The following is a 20,555-nucleotide window of genomic DNA, read 5'->3' on the forward strand; positions in this document are numbered from 1 at the left end:
CCCAACCACTGTGAGGAGGAGATGGGACACCCAACCACTGTGAGGAGGAGAGGGGACACCCAACCACTGTGAGGAGGAGATGGGACACCCAACCATTGTGAGGAGGAGAGGGGACACCCAACCACTGTGAGAAGAGGGGACACCAACCCCAGTGAGGAGAGGGGACACCCAACCACTATGAGGAAGAGGGAGAGGAGGCACTCAACCACAGTGAAGAGGAGAGATGAAAGTCAACCACAGTGGGAAGAGGAGATATTTAAACGTTTTGAATTGAGTTTTCTAGGAACTAGCCACATTCATAAACATCAGGTTTATGGCACCTTTTTGCTTATTATTCAAAACAAATGCAAATTAGCAGATTACAAAGACAGCAGTTAGCACAAATATTCACATAAATATTTTGAAACAGCAAGCTGTTGGTTCACTGTTACTTCTGGATTATGATAAGCAACACTAGAAAGGAGTGCTGACAGAGAAATAGAGAAAACAAATGGAGAGGGGAAACTGCACTTCCAAAGCTGAGTGTTCAACCAGAAGTGGTTCACAGGACAGTAACAGGCATCAAATATTGCATCAGTTCTCACAGGCCAGAGATGCTCTGCACGTTGATGTGTGGGTTTCAGAGTAATCAGGGAACCAAACACATAGCCCAGTTCATGGAAACACTACAGAGCTGCCTAGGGATCATGTGTAGGATTTCATAAATACCACCCTCATCATGAACGCTGATTGTACATTTTAATACACAGGCTATTAGCATTTTAGAAAGCATGGAGTGGCTGGGCACTGGTGGCGCATGCCTTTAATCCCAGTACTTGGGAGGCAGAGGCAGGCGGATTTCTGAATTCGAGGCCAGCCTGGTCTACAGAGTGAGTTCCAGGACAGGAAGGGCTACACAGAGAAATCCTGTCTCAAAATCTCCCAACACCCCCCCCCCCGCCAAATATAACTAAAACAATATTAGTTGCCAGCAAATCCTACCAGTCAAAAGAATTTATTCTGCACATTCAAACATCCTTTGTTTCTTATGATTATGTACAAATACCCACAGATCATCAGTTGTTTGGCAATAAGAAGGGAAATGAAAATAATCTGAATTGCAAACAATACATACATGTATTGTGTACATGTGCTTGTGGGCATGAATTTGTGTCTGAGGTCAGTTTTGAATGTCATTCCTTAGGTAACTTTTATCTTTACTTTTTTTTCAGATAGAGTCTATCATTGACTAAGAATTCACAAATTCAGCAGGCTGGCTGGCCAGTGAGCCCCATGCCTGCTCGTTTCTCTTTGCCAAGGGACCACAGTATAACCCGGTGACTGAAGTGCTTGCATGATATATTAGTTAGGGCTGTCTATCGAGAGTAATAGAACTTAAAGAATAAATCATATCTAACACACACACACACACAAATAATATGAATAAATTATTGGAATGAATTATAGGCTGCAGTCTAGCTAATCCAGCAATGGCGGGCTGTGAACAGGAAGTCCAAGAGTCTAGTAGTTGCTCAGTGCACAGGCTGGATATCTCAGCTGGTCTTCAGAATATGCTTAGAATCCTGAACAGTTAGGCCCTAATGCCAGTGAAGGAATGGATGTGCTAGCAAGGTGAGAGCAAGCAGCTAAAGAAAAGGCTTCTTTCTTCTATGTCCTTCTATAGACTTCCAGCAGAAGGTGTGGTCCAGATTAAAGGTGTGTCTTCCCACCTCAGTATCCTGATAAAAGGCACTGTATCTTCCTGTCTCCAAGTACAGACGAGAAGTGAATGAACCAACTTCAGACAAAGCAAAAAAAAACAAAAAAAAAAAAAAAACAAAAACAAAAACAAAAAAACAAAAAACAAAACTCTCATAGGTGTGCTCTCCTTTACTGGATTATAATTCATTCCTGATGTAGTCAAGTTGACAGTCAATAATAGCTATCACAAATGGTTAGTGCTTCTACTTCCTTAGCCTTGTCCCTGGCCCTAATAATGTGATCTTTTCTAAAGCCTCTAGAAGATACTCATAGCATATGCCCTGATGACGCTCGATCTCAAATTAGTGTATATTCTGATGAAATTTAGCTGAAAAACACACATTCCATTGGAATTGATTTTATTTTCCTTTGGTGTGGGCTCTGAAGAAATTGAGAGTAAACTCAAAGCCCTTGGAGTACAGTATCTTGCAACAGCTGCCCGCTGCAAAGGCAGTTGAAGTCAAGGGCAGGGAAGGAACTTGCAGCTCCACTGCACTGACAAGTGGATAGCTCCTTAACTGGCACTGCCAACTTCCTGTTGCCACTGGCCATGGAACTAAAGAATTCCAAGCTCTGATGTCTCATTCCGGTTTATATTACAATAAACCATCCTTCCATTTGACAGTAGCCAAGATACCTCAGGAAGATCCACCTTTAGGACAATACTAACTGCTCCAGATTCTTGTAGAAATATGATGTATTTTAGCAGTAAGAACATAATGTTATGAAAAGGGAAGTGTTAAAAAAAATCTAGGAACATTTCATGAATGTTTAAATGTCAGCATAAAAGTAATAGGGTGTAAAGGAATTTTGATCCAGCGGCATGGCTGCTCTTGCAAAGGATCACATCCAAAGGCCTTCTAGGTCTGTGTGATTGGGCTGGAATACAGCTGTGCCCCTAGTACAGACCTTTAATCCCTAACACTAAGGTAAAGTTAGTTTGCAGAAAGAAGCAGCCATGTTTGGAAGTGACATATAATTGAGGGACAAAGCAATGAATCAAAGATGTGACAGAATGAATCAGAGATAGGATATGCTCAACTTTCACCAGAACACCACAGGAAAACAAGGAGACTTGAGAGAGCAAGACACACACACACACACACACACACACACACACACACACACACACAAAGAGAGGGGGGGAGGAGGGGAAGAGGGAGAGGGAAAGGGAGAGGAAGAGGTACTTTTACAGAGAAGGGTTGCAGAGAGAATAAGGCAGACATAGGTGAAGACAGAATGAGCTAGAGAATGAGGAGGAGCCAGAAGATTAGGACAGATTGCCAGAGTTTGAGGACAAGCAGAACAATTCAGTCAGAAGCCAAGAGAAACCAGTTTGAATCACTCAACTTGGAGAAAAGTTTGAGCCAGAACAGCTGAGTTGACCAGCCAGCCAGAGCTCAGAAAGAACTAGCAAGGGTGAACCTATTCAGCAGTAAACTTCTGAGATGACAATAACATCTGGCAATGAAAGCTACATTTACAATAGGAAAAGCTCTCATAAAAATCAGAATAGAATAGAAATGGCCCAGAGCTAAGGAAAAGGCAGTGCAATCTAACAGAACTAACAAGTGAACTCTGGAAGCCCAGTGTCCAACTAATAAGCACCACGTTGAAAGAAATAGAAGGAAAGCTGAAGTGTGGGTGTGGACACAGGAATGATTCACTATCGATACTGAAAAGGGTCCATGTAAAATAGTCATAAAAGTCATGTCAAAAATTTCAAAAACTTCAGAGGTAGAGAACTGATAAAACCCCCTGAAAGGACTAACCCACCAGGATCACATAACCCTCAGGTCATCTTCAGCAAGAAAAGATTGACAGGAGGTGTGGCCACTGAGATAAGATCTCTGACTCCTCCAAAGAGTAACTTTGGCATCAGAATAACCTGCCCGCCTCCACTAACTTCTACTCTCGGCATGGCACTTCTGTTCTGGCCTCTTCTCTGCCCCTCCCTCCTATCATTCATTACGTGGGTATTGGCTCAGAATTCTGGAATGTGGCTTTCCTTCACATCCTCTTGTTTATAACTGTTTGTGCCCTACTGTCTACTTCATGCGTGATGATAATGGCCACTGTTTCCTAAATGTCAACTGTACACTCAGTGATTCATATGCCGTGTGCTCCAGAGAACCACTAAGAACTGTGTCTCAAATGATACAATCTAATTTATCATTAGATAACAGCTTAGCGTCACTGAACCACAGTGGCAGAGCCATGTAATTCTCGCCCACACAAATCTGAATCCAATCCAGTGCTGTTTTCCAAGAGGCACATTCCTATTTTGCCTTTCTCGTTTGATAACGTCTGTAAGCACACAATGCGTCCTGACTAGTCTGCCCTGCCCTGCCTCTGTGCTTGCTCTCATTCTTGTAAATCCCTCTCCCATATACATGTCCTTTGTGTGTTTTATGATGTACTGAGTCCCCAAATTCCCAAGAGTCTGTGACCCTAGATTTGGAGCCAGCTGGACTCACAGTGGGTGCACACCTGATGATAAGGACCATTCTTCCCTGAGAATCTGTCTTATCCAATAGTTCAAGCAGAGGCTTGAGTGCAAGTTTTCTTAACTATCACCTTCAAGCTTTGCTGATTTATCTAACAGGATATGTCCTTTGTACTTGGATATATCAGGACATTGTAAAGAACATGTCCACATAAAAATGTATACATTAACAGTCATCACACCATTTTTCTTTAGTTGCTAAAAAATACAGACAACTGAAAAGTCCATCATCAAATTACTGAGCAAATGATTACAGCTTATCAATGCAAAGGAGTATTTGGCAATATAAAGCAACACAGTATCAACATACACTATAACATAGATGACATTTGAACATAGCATGCTAAAGGATATCACAAAGATTAATTTTTACAATGTTCAATTTATATGAAACATCTAGAATTGCAGAGCTACAGAGATGCACAGTAGATTCATGGCTGTGTGAAGCTGAAGGGTAAGGATGAAGTGTGACTGTTACAGAGCAAGCACAGATTTAGGCAGAGTAACAAGAATGTCTCAGGTTGGCACTGTGGTGATGGAAGATGTGAAGAGGTGAACAAAGCAGAGAACAGTGACCTTGAAATGGATATGTGAGCATTTGCATTAATAAAGCCAGTAGAGTAAAAACAAAACACGTCCTTACAATGTCCTGATACATCCAAGTAGAAAGTCTAATATCTTCTTTAAAAATTCCTTCTCACCAAATCACACTATACAAAATTAATATGCTGAGAAACTAATTTGTTTGATGACTGACCAATTAACATTCAGAACAGAGGTACCACTGGACGTCATTAGCAACGAGTAATGCCATCCCCGCACTCAGTGTAGAAGAATGTATTATTTTAACCTCAAATTTCTGTCAAAAGACTTAAAAACAGCCATTTTTTGTACTCCCAGCTAATAATGTTTTATTAATACCAATTTTAAATTTCATTATATAATTTTATTATTCATAACCTGGGGCAGTTTTTACATCTCAGGCTAGAGGTTACAAAGGAGCATGCCTACCATGTGCAAACTCAGCCTTCAATTAATCAGTTCCATTTATCTTTGTAATGTTTCCACTCTTGGTTAAAAAAATGTATCCTTGCACATTTATTACATATTTTTATTATTAACTATAGAATATATCAACTACTCTTTTACAAAGAAGAGTAACATCAAACTTAATGGTATTTGGTATCCTACATAACTCAAAATCAAGGCACATTCTGATGTAAAATAACTTACTATCTCTTTTCTCTAAATGATATAATATTACCAAAGACAAGGGCTGTATCAGATCTTTCATATACTCCTCAACAAACGGACAAAAATTTTAATGGTTACTGGTATAAATAATTAGCATAAATCATAATTGCTTTCAGATAACACTTAAAATTTGAAGTCAAATAATAAAAATGCCATGAAAATATTGTCCTAAATAAATATAAAAAGTAACTTTCACACTAAGCAAAGTAATTAAAATTAACAGATCTACTGGATACTACATGTAACTTATTGAATGTACAATTGGTCCAATATTGCCTCCAATAATGACATTTTGGGATTCAGTCCTTTGTGTCATTCCCTCCCATTGATTATGGGAAGGCTCAGTTTCCTGTTATGGTGAATAAAGTGGAAGAGATGGTGTGTCACCTTGGGTATGAGACTATAGATGTGGCTTCCATTTTGGATGCTGTCTTGATCTTCTGATTTCTTGATCAGAGGCAGAAAATGTCCATGTTATGAGGCGCTTTTTGCAGAGGCTTATGGAACAAGAAACTTGAGGGCATCACTGGCTAACTGCCTAGGGAATCATGCCCTCTCCTCATGCCCCACAAATGTCTACATGTGTAAACAGCAGCCCCACGTCAGCCTGACTGCAGCCTCCTGAGAAGTCTTGCACAGTGATAGGTCTAAAACACCAGAGAGTCCTCCTTTGAGAAAACCATGAGTTTTCTCAGCAACAGTATGGCTGATTTAAACTGCCTTCAGTGGACTTTGTTCTACAGCAGAGGGTAACTAAACTGAGTCATGGTCCGAATGATTAGAATTTAAAAATGTAAAAACAAAACCTCTAAATGCATGTTATGTGTTCTTCTATGAGAAGAAAAACTACTGTCCAAGAGAGAAAACAAAACAAATGAACAAATAAGCAAACAGCCCTAAGACCCCTTGAAATGTATTCAAAATGCAAGCTTATCCCCATTTTCTTGAGTCTAGTTCAAGATCTGCAGCCTGCTTGGAAATCCTGATTGGTCTCAGACACATTTGCTGGGTAAGTCATTCCATCTCTTTCCAATCTTCTTCCAATGTGCCCACCTACCCAGAGGCCTCTGGTCATTTCTATGCTCACAGCCTAGCTTCAGATTGATGGCTTTTGAACCTGCTTTCTTGGAGAGCCATTTTTGACTGGCAGGAAGCTCCTTTTCCTCTCCCATTCTCCCTCCATGCCCTGTCATCTCTATACCCACAGGTCTAGCTTAAGACCTGTGGATTGGTATCCATATTTGACTGATGCAATTAAACAACTAATTCCAGCTTCATGTGGCCTAGCTCAGGGCCTGCAGTTCTGTCTCTGGCCCTACCTCCAAAGAAGGTAAGATTATTGTACCAGACACACAACCAAAGTGTGCCCTTCCCCCAGCCTTGAGCAGGCTATACAGACCTTGAATGCTTGCCAGAAATGGTGTTACAACCTTGGTGGAGTAGCCTCCCTGCATTTGCAATTTCCTACAGTATCTTTGAGGAGTAGACTGCCCACTGAGCTTGCTTTGAAACATAATCCAGCTAAAACAAAGGATGGGGTCTGTGGGCTTTCCCTATATAAATGCAGTGCTGAATATTAAACTTTGAGCTATGATCAGAAACTTGTGTTGGATTCATCCTTCTCTCACACCCCATCCTTTTCTATTTCCAGCCCCCCTTTCAGGGATACTCAGCTTGTCCATAGCCACTGGATGGCTACACCAAAGAAAGAAGTCTATGCATCCAGGTCAAATCACAAAACAAACAAAATAATGAATGGCTAAAACAACATGTCTCCTATGAAACACACTATTCCTATAGAAGTATATTCTAATGAAAACTACATAGATGAACAGATGTCACAGAATTTAAAGGAAAAATAATAAACTGTACCAAAGAATTGCATAAAAATTAATGAATTTGAACAAATTCTTCACTGAACTCCAAAAGATGGCAATAAATGCTTGAGTAATGTCCAGGACACCACAGACACATGGTGAGTGACGAGTGACGCGATGGAGATCGCTCAGGAACAGAAGACTGAACTCAAGAAAAAGAGAAATGCTGATGAGGACACAGGCTGAGATGAAGATGGAATTGACAACCTCAGCATTCCAATTGGAAAAGTCAGGGAAGAGCCTTACGAATAGAATTGATCAAGCAGAATACAGAACATTAGGACTCAAAGATAAATTGAGTACCCATATCAAATAAGCCAGGAATATGAACAGTTAAAACACAAGAAAGGAACATGAAGGAAATGTGTGACACTATTAAAGACCAAAACTTATAATTATAGGCACAGAAAGGGGAGAAGAATATCAGACGAATGGCCTGAACCAAATCTTTAACAAGATCATAGAAGAAAACTTCCCCAAACTAAGGAAAGACATATGTATAGAGATACAAGCAGCACAGAGAACCCTCACTATACAAGGCCAGAAAGTAAACTCCATAAAACATGCCATAGTTAAAACTTTGAATATACAGAACCAAGAAAACATACTGAAGGCTTCAAGAGAAAAAACTAGTCACACATTGAAGAAAACCCTCAGAATAACAGTGGATGTCTCAGTGGAACCTCGAAGCCCAGAAGGGCATGAAGCAATGTATCCAGGTTGTAAATGACTGCAACTGACAATCTAGACTACAGAGCCCGACAAAACTATCTGCCAGACTTAAAGTAGAAGGAAAAACATTTGATGATACACAAACATCCTAAGAAAATTCACATCCAACAAAGCAAATAAAACTGAATGGAATACTGGAATTCCATTGCATTGGCATTACTTCAAACCAAAGAAAATAATAAGCACAAATAAGACTCTAGAAAGACTCTAGGAAACAGGCAGATAAAACTAGAAAGAAAGAAGATATAATTTAATAAATTATAAGCACAACTAAGAACATAAACCAGGAAACACACACACTCGCAAACATGAATATGATTAGAATCTACACACACATTTCAGTAATGAATCTAAACCTTAATGTCCTTACCTTTCCAGTGAAAAGACATGAGCTATCTGAATAAAGAAATAAAATCTGTCTGTTGTTTATAAGAAACTTCAAAAAGCTGTATTCCATCAACATAGATTTAAAAATCCTCAATAAATACTAGCAAACTGAATACAGGTACATTTCAAAAAGATTATTCACCAAAATCAAGTTGGCTTACTCCCAAAATGCAGGGATGGTTCAACAATCAATAAATATAATAAAATTATAATAAATCATATAAATGGATTTAAAAGATCAAATGATTATCTCAATAGATACAGAAAAAAATCATTTGACAAAAATCAAACATACTTACATAATAAATTCCCAGAAAGAGTAGGAATGGAGGAAACACACCTCACCATAAGAAATGCCACATACCACAAGCCCATAGGCAGAACTATCCTAAGTGGGGAACCTTCCAAAGCAATCCCATTAAGGTTAGAACCGGACAGGGGAATCCACTGTTCCCCACTTCGTTTCAATAGAGTGCTGGTAACACTAGCTGTACCAATATGGCAAGAGAGGGGAATTTAAAAAATACAAAATAGGAAAAGTAAAACTTTCCCTATTTACAGATGATATATTATACATAGGAAATCCCAAAATATTTCCACCAGAAAACTTTTAGAAACAAGCTTCATCCAAGTGTCAGGACACAAAATCAACTCACAAAGATTAGTAGCCTGTCTCTATACCAACAGTATACACACTGAGACAGAGATTGCTGGAACATTTCCATTTACAACTATATGAAAGACAGCAAACTATTGTGGAATAAACCTAAGGAGATGAAGGATCACCATAGAGAGAAGTTCAAATCTCGGAAGAAAAAGAACGAGACAACACAAGAAAATGGAAAGATATCCAAGTTCATGAATTTGTAGAATTAATGTTTTATAAATGATCCTTATTCCAAAGGCCATTTAAATATTAGATGAAACTTTAATCAAGATATCCAAAACATTCTTCACGAAAATAGGAAACAAATCCATGGAGAACCAGAAAGATGCTGCCATTACAGATTTCAAGCTACATTACAGAGCTACAGTAATAAAAACAATATGGCACCAAACAGACATGTAGACCAATGAAATAAAATGAAGGGGGCAGCTAGTGGAATGCTAAGTGAATAAGTAAAATAATAATAATAATAATAATGCAACAAAAGAAAAAGTGGAAACCAAAACATGAGTGCTTTTAACTTAATAATAACTTTTATTTTTGACACAGAGACAAAAAACAAAACAAAACTAAAACTAAAACAAAAGGCTCTGGAGAAAAGACAGCATCTTCAACAAATAGTGCTGAGGAGAATGGACATCCACATGTAGAAGAACAAATTAGATACCAGAGGATCAAAAGCCTCAATCTGAAACCTGAAACACTAAGGTATTGGAAGAACACATAGGCAGAACCTACAAGACATAGGTAAGAAGGGAGGGCTTCCTGCCAGCAGCTAAGAGCAGCAATCAAGTCAAAGCTTCCGGAGAGCTAGGGAAGCATCAACTGAAAAAGAAATGTATGGAAAGGGAGAGACTCTGTCAGCTACATAGCCAATGAAGGATTGATATCCCTAATAGACAAAGGCCTCAAAGAACAGTCAGGGTAACAAACTGACAAAATCTTAAAAGTTGGAGAGATCACGCACTAAACAGAGAATTCTCAACAGAAGAAATAAAAATGGTTAGGCAATACCTCAAAATGTATTCACCAGTGTTGGTCATTAAGAAAATGAAAATTAAAAGGACTTCAAGATTTCCTGTTTAAACCCAGTCAGAACTGATAAGAAGAACAAAGCAGTTGTCAGCAATGCTGGAGAGGTTATGGGAGGGACTCTCACTTGCTGGCCTGGACATGGGTTGCAAACTGGGTTAGCTGCTATGAGAGTCAGGGCAGAAAGTTCTCAAAAACCAAAAGCCGAATATTCCATGTAACCAGCCATACCACTCCTTGGCATAGATCCGAAAAGTGGACGCCGTCCCCCAGAGATACTTGCTTAGCAATATTCACTATGGCCTTCGTCACGCTAGCCAGGAAATAGAAGCAACCTCAATGTCCTTCAGCTGGAGAATGGAGAATGGAAATGTGGCATTCACTGTGGCACAATGTGATACTATTCAGTATTTTAAAAAATCATGAAATTTGAAGATAAATGGGTCTAGCAAGGATTATATTGAGTTAGGCAACTTGTCCCCAGAAAGACAACTGCTATGTATTTCCTCACGTGCAGCTCTAAGCTCCAAATGTTCAAGTGTAAGAATGTAATATGGAGTAATCTTAGGAATAAGGAGCATAGAAAAGGATCACGTGAGAGAGGGAACTTAAGAGGGACTCACGGAATGCAGATGGTGTGAGGCAGAACACAGAAAACCAGGGAGGAGACTAACAGGGAGTTCAAGGGAAGTCAAGCAGAAAGGAGAAGGAGAGGCAGGGAAAGAATAGCATTAAAGTTGTGATTCTTCAAGGTATCACATTATTTTATGTTTATGAGAATTATAAGAATACGTATAAGTACGGAAGTTATGCCACTTGGATCGACAACACTAATGCTCCCCGTAAGGCCACAGATTCATGAAAAGCCAAGTGTCAGGCATGAGAAACCTGACTTTGAATACTTGGTCAGGCTCTTGCTTTTGGCCTGGATCTAACCTGAAAGTCTTCCTCCTGTGGTCTAGAAGATGGTACCAGAAAATCCTATGCAAGCTGTTAGGGGAAGGACAAAATTAGTAGGCCTACCCAGCACTCATGGGCCACAATAATGACCAGCATGCCAAGATACCCGCACAGGTGAAGTAAGTCAGCCTCATGTGCTGGCAGTTACCAGCCTCCGTCTAACTGGACGTAAGTCCCATCAACAGGAGAGAAGTCACACCTGGTACTGGAAACCTTGACAGCTTTCTGGAGCTATGAGGTCATGGGTCTTAGAAGAAAACTGACTAACACCAGTTTAGTGAAACAGCATAATTCCACCTACATCCTAAATCTTGTCATTATACCCACTGGTAACAGTGTCTACCACTCCTAATCAAAGAAAGACCCTGTTTACAGTAAATGGATACTGACACAGAAAAATCACAAGTAGACACAACACAGAGATCAGCAGATCAAGGGAAGCCCAGCTCCAATGGATACATCCACATCACAGTGGATCCAGAAACACTGCAGGAAAGCAGGTGGAAAGACGGTGGGATCAAAGGACATGTTAACATGGGCAAGGGTAAATTTCAGGGGTTCCCACCTCTAGACAAATAACCATAGAAAATGATGGCTGCTAAAAGGAAAATTAGCCTCTCCCAAGGAGGATCCCCTTAATGGTGATCCAGTGTAGATGGCCCATGTTGAAACAATGTACAAACCACCACCACCAACAACAACAACAACAAAAGTCTGAGCAGGATGTACTTATACTTACAGGCATGCATATGTGTGTGCAAGCACATGCGTGCACACACATGCACACACACAAACACACACACTAAAAATATAATCAAATGATATTAACTAGAGGGCATTGGAAGGCTTTTAGGGAGGGTAGCAGAAGGTCTTAATGAAGGCAAGAGAGGGTTGAAAGTGAAAAGAAATTTATTGAAATTTTTGTTAAGTTTATGCATGCATAGATTTTAGGAGTGCAATTTCACATGGAGAAATATTCAATAGACAATGTTCATTCTAAAATATATTACAGTAATATTATAGAAAGTGCCACCGCACACCTTTATAGAGAAACAGAGAAGGTCAATTAGGTATCAGGGAAGAACAAGTCAAATTAAACAAAAAATAGAAAATTCATATCTTCAAAGTGCTCAGAAAAATAACTGTTAAGTTAGAAACATGCATGCTTTCCAGAGTGTGAATTAAATTATAATTTAATTTTAAAATTTTGATGAGATCATCTTTTATCTTGTCTAGTGATTTATGAAGAAAATGTTTCAGGAAGAAAGGAATAATCCCAGTACTGAGATAGGGTGTAAGATGAGGTCAAACCTAGAACTAGCATTTTCATATGGAGTAGGGAAAACAATGCCTAACTTATAGAGTATAAGAGATGGAACTGAAATATTGAACTACAAAAATTAAAATGTTCTCCAGTCCCTTCCAATAATATTTGTGTTATTTGCACGAGGACTATTGATTAACTTTAGAGTCTGTTAAGGATGAAATTTCAAAGTTAATCACATAAGAAATGAAAGCAGAAGGCTTATTTCCTAAGTCTATGGAGTAGAAAGACATGAATAAAAAAGAAATCAATACAAAAGATGAGAAAGGAGGAGAAATCATGGAAAGAAAGGATATAAAAGAATAACAAATAGAAAGAGAGCATGGAGGAAGTGGGTGCTACAGGCCTGGAGGAGTGGCGGAAGTCATGTGGAGCTCTCCAGGACTCCACAGCACATTAGGAAAGAACAAAACAACAACAACAAAGGGGAAACAAAGAAACAATCTACTAGGAAGGCTTACATCAGCAACTGAAAGCTACCAAGGTTCAGTTTTGGTAACACAATACAATACAATACAATACAATACAATACAATACAACACAACGAATGCAATCTTCTTGTGGATGGAGCTCAGACAACTGAAGTTTATAAATATCCAAATTAGGTGTGTGGTGGTGCATGCTTATAATCCTAGCACTTGGGAGGCTGAGCTGGAAGGTTTGCTGTGAGTTAGAGTCTAACCTAACTAGGTTCGGTTCAAAGGTTATGAACTATAACATAATACCATAACAGTCATTACATAATAGAACAACATTCCTTACATATGGCATAATATTCAAAGTGCAAATATCAAGTTGAGGATTATTATAGATGATGTGAATTTGTTTTCAAAATATGATGGACATGTGCACAAATGTTTTTATGAGTCGATTCTTCTAGAGTGAAGCGTATTAAACTAGACCGAGTGCTAGTTTGATAAGAGGTACCTAGAGGGTTAGGGGATGGAGACAGAAAAGATTTGTGCATTCACGTGAGATTTTAAGCACCCTCATGGTTCTTTGCACCCTTGAATAGTGTCAGTATCCATTACTTGGGTATAATATTCTGTAGGAAAACAAGTCAAGGGCCTTTTACCCAGGAAAACCCAGACAAGAAGGCACAGATATGCTACCACAAAAATAAAGATAAAGTGTTTATGTAAAGAGTGTAAGGGAAACTTGAAGGTTAACTAAGCATGCAGGGGATGGAAACAGGAGGGACTGTGAGACAAACAAAGCCGGAATAATAATAAAAAAAAATGAGCAGAGCAAAAAAGAGAAACTGTGAGAAGCAGGAACTGCACGGTCTACAGAGCAGAGCATTGGGAAATGGATTAATCATTGTGTTATGTCAACAGTGTAGACACTGCTCTGCCATCAACATTTTACACCACCTACCCAGTACTCCAAGAGAGACCCCTTAGGATTAGAATTTCCTTCAGAGAGTAAGGATGAGGCATCCTCAGATTCCTAGACTCCCGAGATTCCCATCCCAGGAGAGTCTGAGCTCCCAACTAGGGCAACCCGGCTCCTAGCTAAAGCTACGTGTGCATGTACCTGCTGTCTGTTTTATCCTTCTAAGTATACAAAAAATTTTAACACTCGTTGTGGTTTGAATGCTTGGCCCATGGGAAGAGGCAGAAGTAGCAGGTGTGGCCTTGTCCAAAAGAGAGTGGCCTTGTTGGAGAAAGTGTGTCACTGTGTGGGAGGGCTTTCAGGTCCTATGCTTAAGTTTCACCCAGGGTGGAAGAGAGTGGCTTTGGAGGAAAATTCAGAACTCCCATCTCCTTCTCCCAAACTATGTCTGCATACTTTCTGATAATGGACTGAACTTCTACAATTGTAAACCAACCCCAATTAAATGTTTTATTTTATAAGAGTTGTCTTAGTCATGGTGTTTCTTCAGAGCAATAAAACCCTAGCTAAGATGACACTAAACTATAAGGCAAAGAGAGATTGAGAGTTTCTCTTTCACAAATCCTTAGCCGCAACTATATTTGAATGAATCCAAACTTTACACTTGCTTCTTATCTCTTGCTTATTATTCTATAAAGTGAAGTAAGTCACTTACAGCTGTTGTGATCACAGAAGGAGGAAGAGCAAGCTGTAAGCAAAGCAGAATGTGGCAGAGAAATGTACATAGCGGCGAGAGGAATCAAACATTCAAGAAACATCATCAGACTGAAGAAATTTAGGAAAGCAACTTCAGAACAACAAGTTCCTGATTTGGGGTATTCAAGAAGTTGCAGCTGTCTCAGAATGTGAGGTTTTTAGAACACTATGCTATAAAATCTGTAAGAGTTCTGAGAATTTAGCATATGTCCTAGGCACAGAAATATGAATGCTTTCTGCTTTTGTTTCTGTCTTTTGTGATCTCTTCCCATAAGCTATGTGCACATAAAGGCTGGCAAGAGCTCTCATTTCAATCACTATATCCCCAACACCTAACCTACTACTAGGCCTTTACAGAAGTCAATAGAGATTTATTGACTGGAATTGGTAATGATTAAGATAAAACAATTCTCAGAATTGCCTCTAACTGACAAACTTAAAATGCATTGCAGTTTCATGATTCCACCCTGTGCTAGGCACTGAGCCAGTTCATCCACTTCCAAACAGTGCTGGTCTCCATGGTTACAGGGATACTGAGGCAGCCATGCTGATTCCTTCCCTTGCTGATTTCACAAATAGAGGACAAGCAAACTTGCAAACAAACAACCCCAAGGGGAGACAACATCAGCAGCTTTTCAGGGAAGTTGAAGTGCGCTCAAGTAAGGAGAGCCCTAACTCTGTGTTTAAAGCACAGCAGCAGAGTGGGGGTAGAAAGAGTCTGGGGTCTGAATTCCGGTTCTGAAACTTACACAGCAAGAGAACAGCAAGAGATTACTGACTGAGCTCGCTCCCTACTCCATAGGTACATTAATTTAAAAAGATTTTTAAAATCAAGAATCACATATTTATAGGGAACCCAAAGGAAAGCCATATGAATACAAGAACTCAAGCCATTACCTGCACTTGGTCCTTCCTCATCCCTTGATATTTGGCCTGCCTTGTTCTCTTTGTGCATGTTACACTGTACTTACATGTACATTTGGTTATGCATGCTCACATGTGCACACCAAGACGGACGTGCACACACACACACACACACACACACACACACACACATCATTGGCTAGCTTCACTATAAAAGGGAGAATGTAAATGCTCTTTCTGAGACTGTGTGGCCTCACTTAATATTATACATTGGAAGTCTATCCATTATCCTGCAGATTTTGTAGTACAATGGTATTTAAAGCATACAAAAATGGAACACTGATATCTCCAGCAAATAATTATATTCCAAAAAAAGCTATTATGAAAGATGGTACTGTGGATGAGAAGGATGGAGACACTAGTGTTGCCAGCAGGCCTGAGGAGGTCTGGGAAACTTTAGGGACTTCCACTTAGGCAAAACTGGACTTTGGCTGCACTACAGAAACTATCTTTAGTATTTCAGCATTGGAATATGTTTAAAATGTTTTAGCATATTAAAAGCACAAATTAGTAAGAAGAGAGGCCCTCAGGAAGGAAGGCATACCTGAGAGCAAGGACATTACTGTTATAAAAGCTTTAAGAGTAAAACAAAATAATGATTGTAATTATGGTACCAATAGGCACACGGTAATTTTGTCACTGCTGTGAGACATATCACAGAGGGTGACTGCTGTACAGCACAGCAATATGAAACCACACAGAAGTTTGGAAAATTGACGGAACAGCACCACGACACACACACACTTTGCAGAAGATGTCCCTTAAAGCCAGGTCCTATCTTATTATATGTTTAAAATCATTGTTTGCTGTCAGATTGCTCCCTTCCATATGTTCTGTGATACTTTCTTCCTTCCGAGGAAAACTTTCATTATTGTGTATGTTTCTCAAAATACATGTGAGATTTATTGAAGATCTCATCTGCAGGATCATTTTAGAGATAAATCTAACTCATTATGTAATATTTTAATAAAAAATAAACTCTTAAATGGGCTACACACATAAATAATCTAACTTAAGGTAAAAAATACATGATATCTTAACATACAGACAATGAATGTTTAAAATAAATAGAATCATGTAGCTATATTGCCATTATAATATCACTAAGTCTTGAGGACTTTTCTAAGTATGATAACAGTAAGTATTTATTAACTACTCTACATAAACTTTCACTAGTATGTGCGATAACAATAACTATTTATTGATTAACTCATGTAACCTTTCACTAGCACATGTGATAACAATAAGTATCAAGTGCCTCATCCATGTAAACTTTCACTAGTATACGAGCGATGTACTCACCGAATTGCATCATTGGTTTCTGAAACAGCTCTTAAATATTCCTTCAAATAATAATAATTAAAGCAATATTTCCGGATCCTAAAGCCACGCCATCGTCTCTGAATCTATTGTCGATAAGAAGATAAAATATGTAAATAAAAAATAAATATAGTATTGAACATTTTTCATAAAAATATACTTCTTAAAACTCAGGATGATAATGTCTCATAACAAATATCAAGTAAAGGCTTGGACAATGCCCCAACTAGGCATCTTATGCCACCAAGTAAAACCTCTAGTGCCAGAAGTGGGCTACATACAGTTGAGTCACTAGACAAAGAGCTTGGATGGGCCACCCCTCTCAACCATCAGAGGATGTTGCCACAGCTATTTGGTTGTTTTCCACAACCTTATGGTGAGGCCTTACTGTGGAGAAAGACAAGGTTTGTGTGATGGAACACCAAAAAGTCAAACTGGTGTCCAACTAAAAGCCTCCCTCCTTCTGACAAGCACTCATGATGCTGGGTGGTTCTCTGGACACCACTCTAGGAGAGAAATCACCATCAATGTCACCGAGCTACCAACCTTGCTTCTTACAACAGAGTCATGTCTACAAGATATTCTGGTGTGACAGCGGCTCAAATGAAATAGGAGTGGCCACCTGCTTTGATGGCTTTAAGGCTCACTCATGAGATGGACCCATATTCTGACACTCCAGTGGCCAAGACCCTGAGATCAGATGCATCACGAGCCTTAGGGACACTACTATCATTCGGCTGCAGGAACCCAGCAACAGACTCATTCCTAACGGTGGCAGGCGGCAGGCACACTGTTACACCCACAGCTCACTGCCTCGCTCAGCTCTCATGGAGAGTAACAGAGAGACCCACAGCTGGACAATGAGTAGAGTGCGCTAGGCTTTGGAGCATTCAGACGTTATTGGGATGCCCTTTTCAGTCCCCGCTCCTCAAGGCTCAGAAACCTAAATGGAAGGAAGCTGAGGTAAAAAGAGCTGGCAGGCAGAGGTGGTAGATTATTCCAAAGAAGCCTTAGCTTCTTGATAGAATCCGACTGATCCACACGTGAAATCACAGAACTGTGACAGCATGTACAAGATCTGAACAGGGTCAAAGCAGAAAAAATATCAGCACCGAGAAAGGGAAATGGACACAAAGCCCCATCCCTAGCCATCTGCACTGATAATTTCTGGGAGGGGGAGCCTCCGTTTCTCCAGTGGAGTGTCACTTGGTATGTCAGCCACACTCCAGGTGAGGCCCCAAGCCTAGGATTGACTCGCCAACACTGCATGGACCTCGTGGTTTTTGTGTGCTTTCTGTTTGTTTGGGCATTTTACTATTTGTTTTATTGATTTCTTTTTGAAAATTTATCTGCTTTGATATTCTCTCTCTCTCTCTCTCTCTCTCTCTCTTGTTGTTGTTGTTTTGAGGTAAAGAGAATCTGGGAGAAACTGGGGGAAGAGAAAGCATATGACCAAAATGTATTTTATAAATTAAAAATAATAGAAAATCTCCAAAATAAATAAGAACACAAAAAGCATCTTGAGATTTTTCTGAATATAGTTAGTACATTAGTTGTTGATGTAAATGGTGCCAATATATTTATTATAAGATATTATGAAGATAAAAATTAACTATCTGCTATTGTAATTTGTGTGGTTGCTCTGTGTGTGTGTGTGTGTGTGTGTGTGTGTGTGTGTAGTGTACAAATGTGCGTTAGCATGTCTCATGTGTGTAGGTGCATTTGTGGGTAGATACATGTGAAGGCCAGAAGTTAAAGTCAGATATTTTCTTGATCGCTGTCCCCATTATTTACTTAGGCAGCTTCTCTGGCTGGAGCCACACTTGCTGGTTCCACAAGTCTAACTAGCCAGCTTTCCCCATACCTTGTCCCTCTCTTGCAAGCACTGGGGTTATAAGCATAGGTCACCATTCCCACTGCATTTATATAAATACTGGGGATCCAAAGCCCTATTCTCATGCTTATAAAGGAAGCTCTTTATCCACTGGACCGTCTTCCTGGGCATGAACTTGCTTTCTTAGGTATGTGGTCACAGAAGCACTGTAGATTGTATTAGGTCCAGCTAAAGTAAATTGTTAAATGAATCTGTCTTTAAATAAAATGTTTTGTTCTTTTATTTATTTTAACTTCAAGTTTTAATTATAATTATGTTATTTCTCACTCTAAGTACGGTTCTCTTTCAAATTCATGATGTCTTTTTCTTAAATCGTCGTTATATATATTCACAAGGGCTTGGGTTCAGGCCTTTAGTCCCATGAATTGGGGGGAAACCCTAATAGCTAATGTTGGTGTTACTTGTTTTTCACATTGAACAGCAGCTCTCTCTCTAGTAGCCCAGGCTGGCCTGAGACTCACTATGGAAGCCAGGTTGTCTTCAAATTTATAGTCTTGCTTGGTTTCTCAAGTGCTGGGCTGACAGGCCCTGGCGCCTATGCCAAGTACTGTGCTGCATCTTGCCCATGACTTTGAGTGCTGTTTGAACACTGCTAACAACAGCTGAGGTCTCGTGTGTCATGTGGGATCCTCAGCATTTTATTTCTGTGCTTTATCTTCAGAACATTTCTATGTGCAAACTATTACCTCATCATAGAAAAGAAAACAGCTTATGTAATCTTCCTATACTTATTCAGCTATCAAGTGTATCCAGCCATTGAGCTGGCACAGCCACAAATCTACTCTTCTAATTGTTACAAACATAAGGGAAAATAAGTGAATTATAATTTTTAGCTAATGAAACTTCATTTTGAAGCTATCTTCCTTTTGTATCACTCACAGAGATCCAAACAGTCCTATTTTTACCAAAAGACATAGCTACACTTTTCTGATCTGAGAGGAGTGCTGGAGTCGTGTGGTCACACACTTAATAAGCTCCAAGCTTCCTAGACACTCTCAGGCAGCTTTAGAATCTGTCTCCTTTAGTCCTACATCCACCTGTTTTCCTGACAATTCAGGCCCAGTGTTAAGTGTGATAGCAACGTGGGCAAAAAGAAGAGAAGAGAGTCTTCACTTATCTATGAGAAGAGAAGACGACACTGAGACTCACTGCCAGTCTCCTACAGGTTTAACTGTGCAATGACTCCAGATGAACAACTGTCCTGCAGGATACAGTCTTTCATAATTTAGCACAGTTTCAAGGCTGCAGCATGCCTGTCTTCTCTAAATGCATTTTCATATTCAATACAAGAGTCTAGTGTCCAGTTCATGGAGTTTTATCCCCAACACCATTTTTGTTTTGCTTTGTTTTTTAGTTTAGCTAAAGAATATTTAGCTTAACATGCATGTAAGTAAAATGTTGAATCAATACTCAATAAACAGCAATGCTGTCTGAAAGTGTCTTAGTGTTTCCATCGCTGGGAACAGACACCATGCCCAAGGCAACTCTTGTAAAGGCCAACAATTAATTGGGGCCGGCTAACAAGTTCAGAGCTTCAGTCCATTATCATTAAGGCAGGAACATGGCAGCATCCAGGCAGCCATAGTGGAGGAACTGAGAGTTCTACATCTTGTTCCAAAGGCAAACATGAGAAGACTGCTGTCTTCCAGGCAGCTAGGAGAAAGGTCTCAAAGACTAACCCCACAGTGACACACTTCCTCCAACAAGGCCACACCTACTCCAACAAGGCCACACACACCTCTGAATAGTGCCACTCCCTGGGCTAACCATATTGAAACTATCACAGAAAAAATTTTTCTTTGTTATTTAAAAAGTCATTTCACATCCATTTTATAGTCTGATAAATG

The 20,555-nt window shown here is 39.6% G+C and overlaps 1 protein-coding gene across 3 annotated transcripts in view; it reads right to left on the reverse strand.

Moving 5' to 3' along the window:
• Spata17 (spermatogenesis associated 17) overlaps positions 1-20,555 on the reverse strand; it is a 161,233-nt gene that overhangs the window by 105,042 nt on the left and 35,636 nt on the right. For all 3 annotated transcript variants that reach the window (XM_021158392.2, XM_021158409.2, XM_021158400.2), the window contains exon 5: positions 16,797-16,900. In XM_021158392.2, coding sequence (XP_021014051.1) covers positions 16,797-16,900 — 104 coding nt within the window. The remainder of the gene's footprint in view (positions 1-16,796; positions 16,901-20,555) is intronic.

Source organism: Mus caroli, chromosome 1, assembly GCF_900094665.2.
Source record: "Mus caroli chromosome 1, CAROLI_EIJ_v1.1, whole genome shotgun sequence".
Classification (NCBI taxonomy): domain Eukaryota; kingdom Metazoa; phylum Chordata; class Mammalia; order Rodentia; family Muridae; genus Mus; species Mus caroli.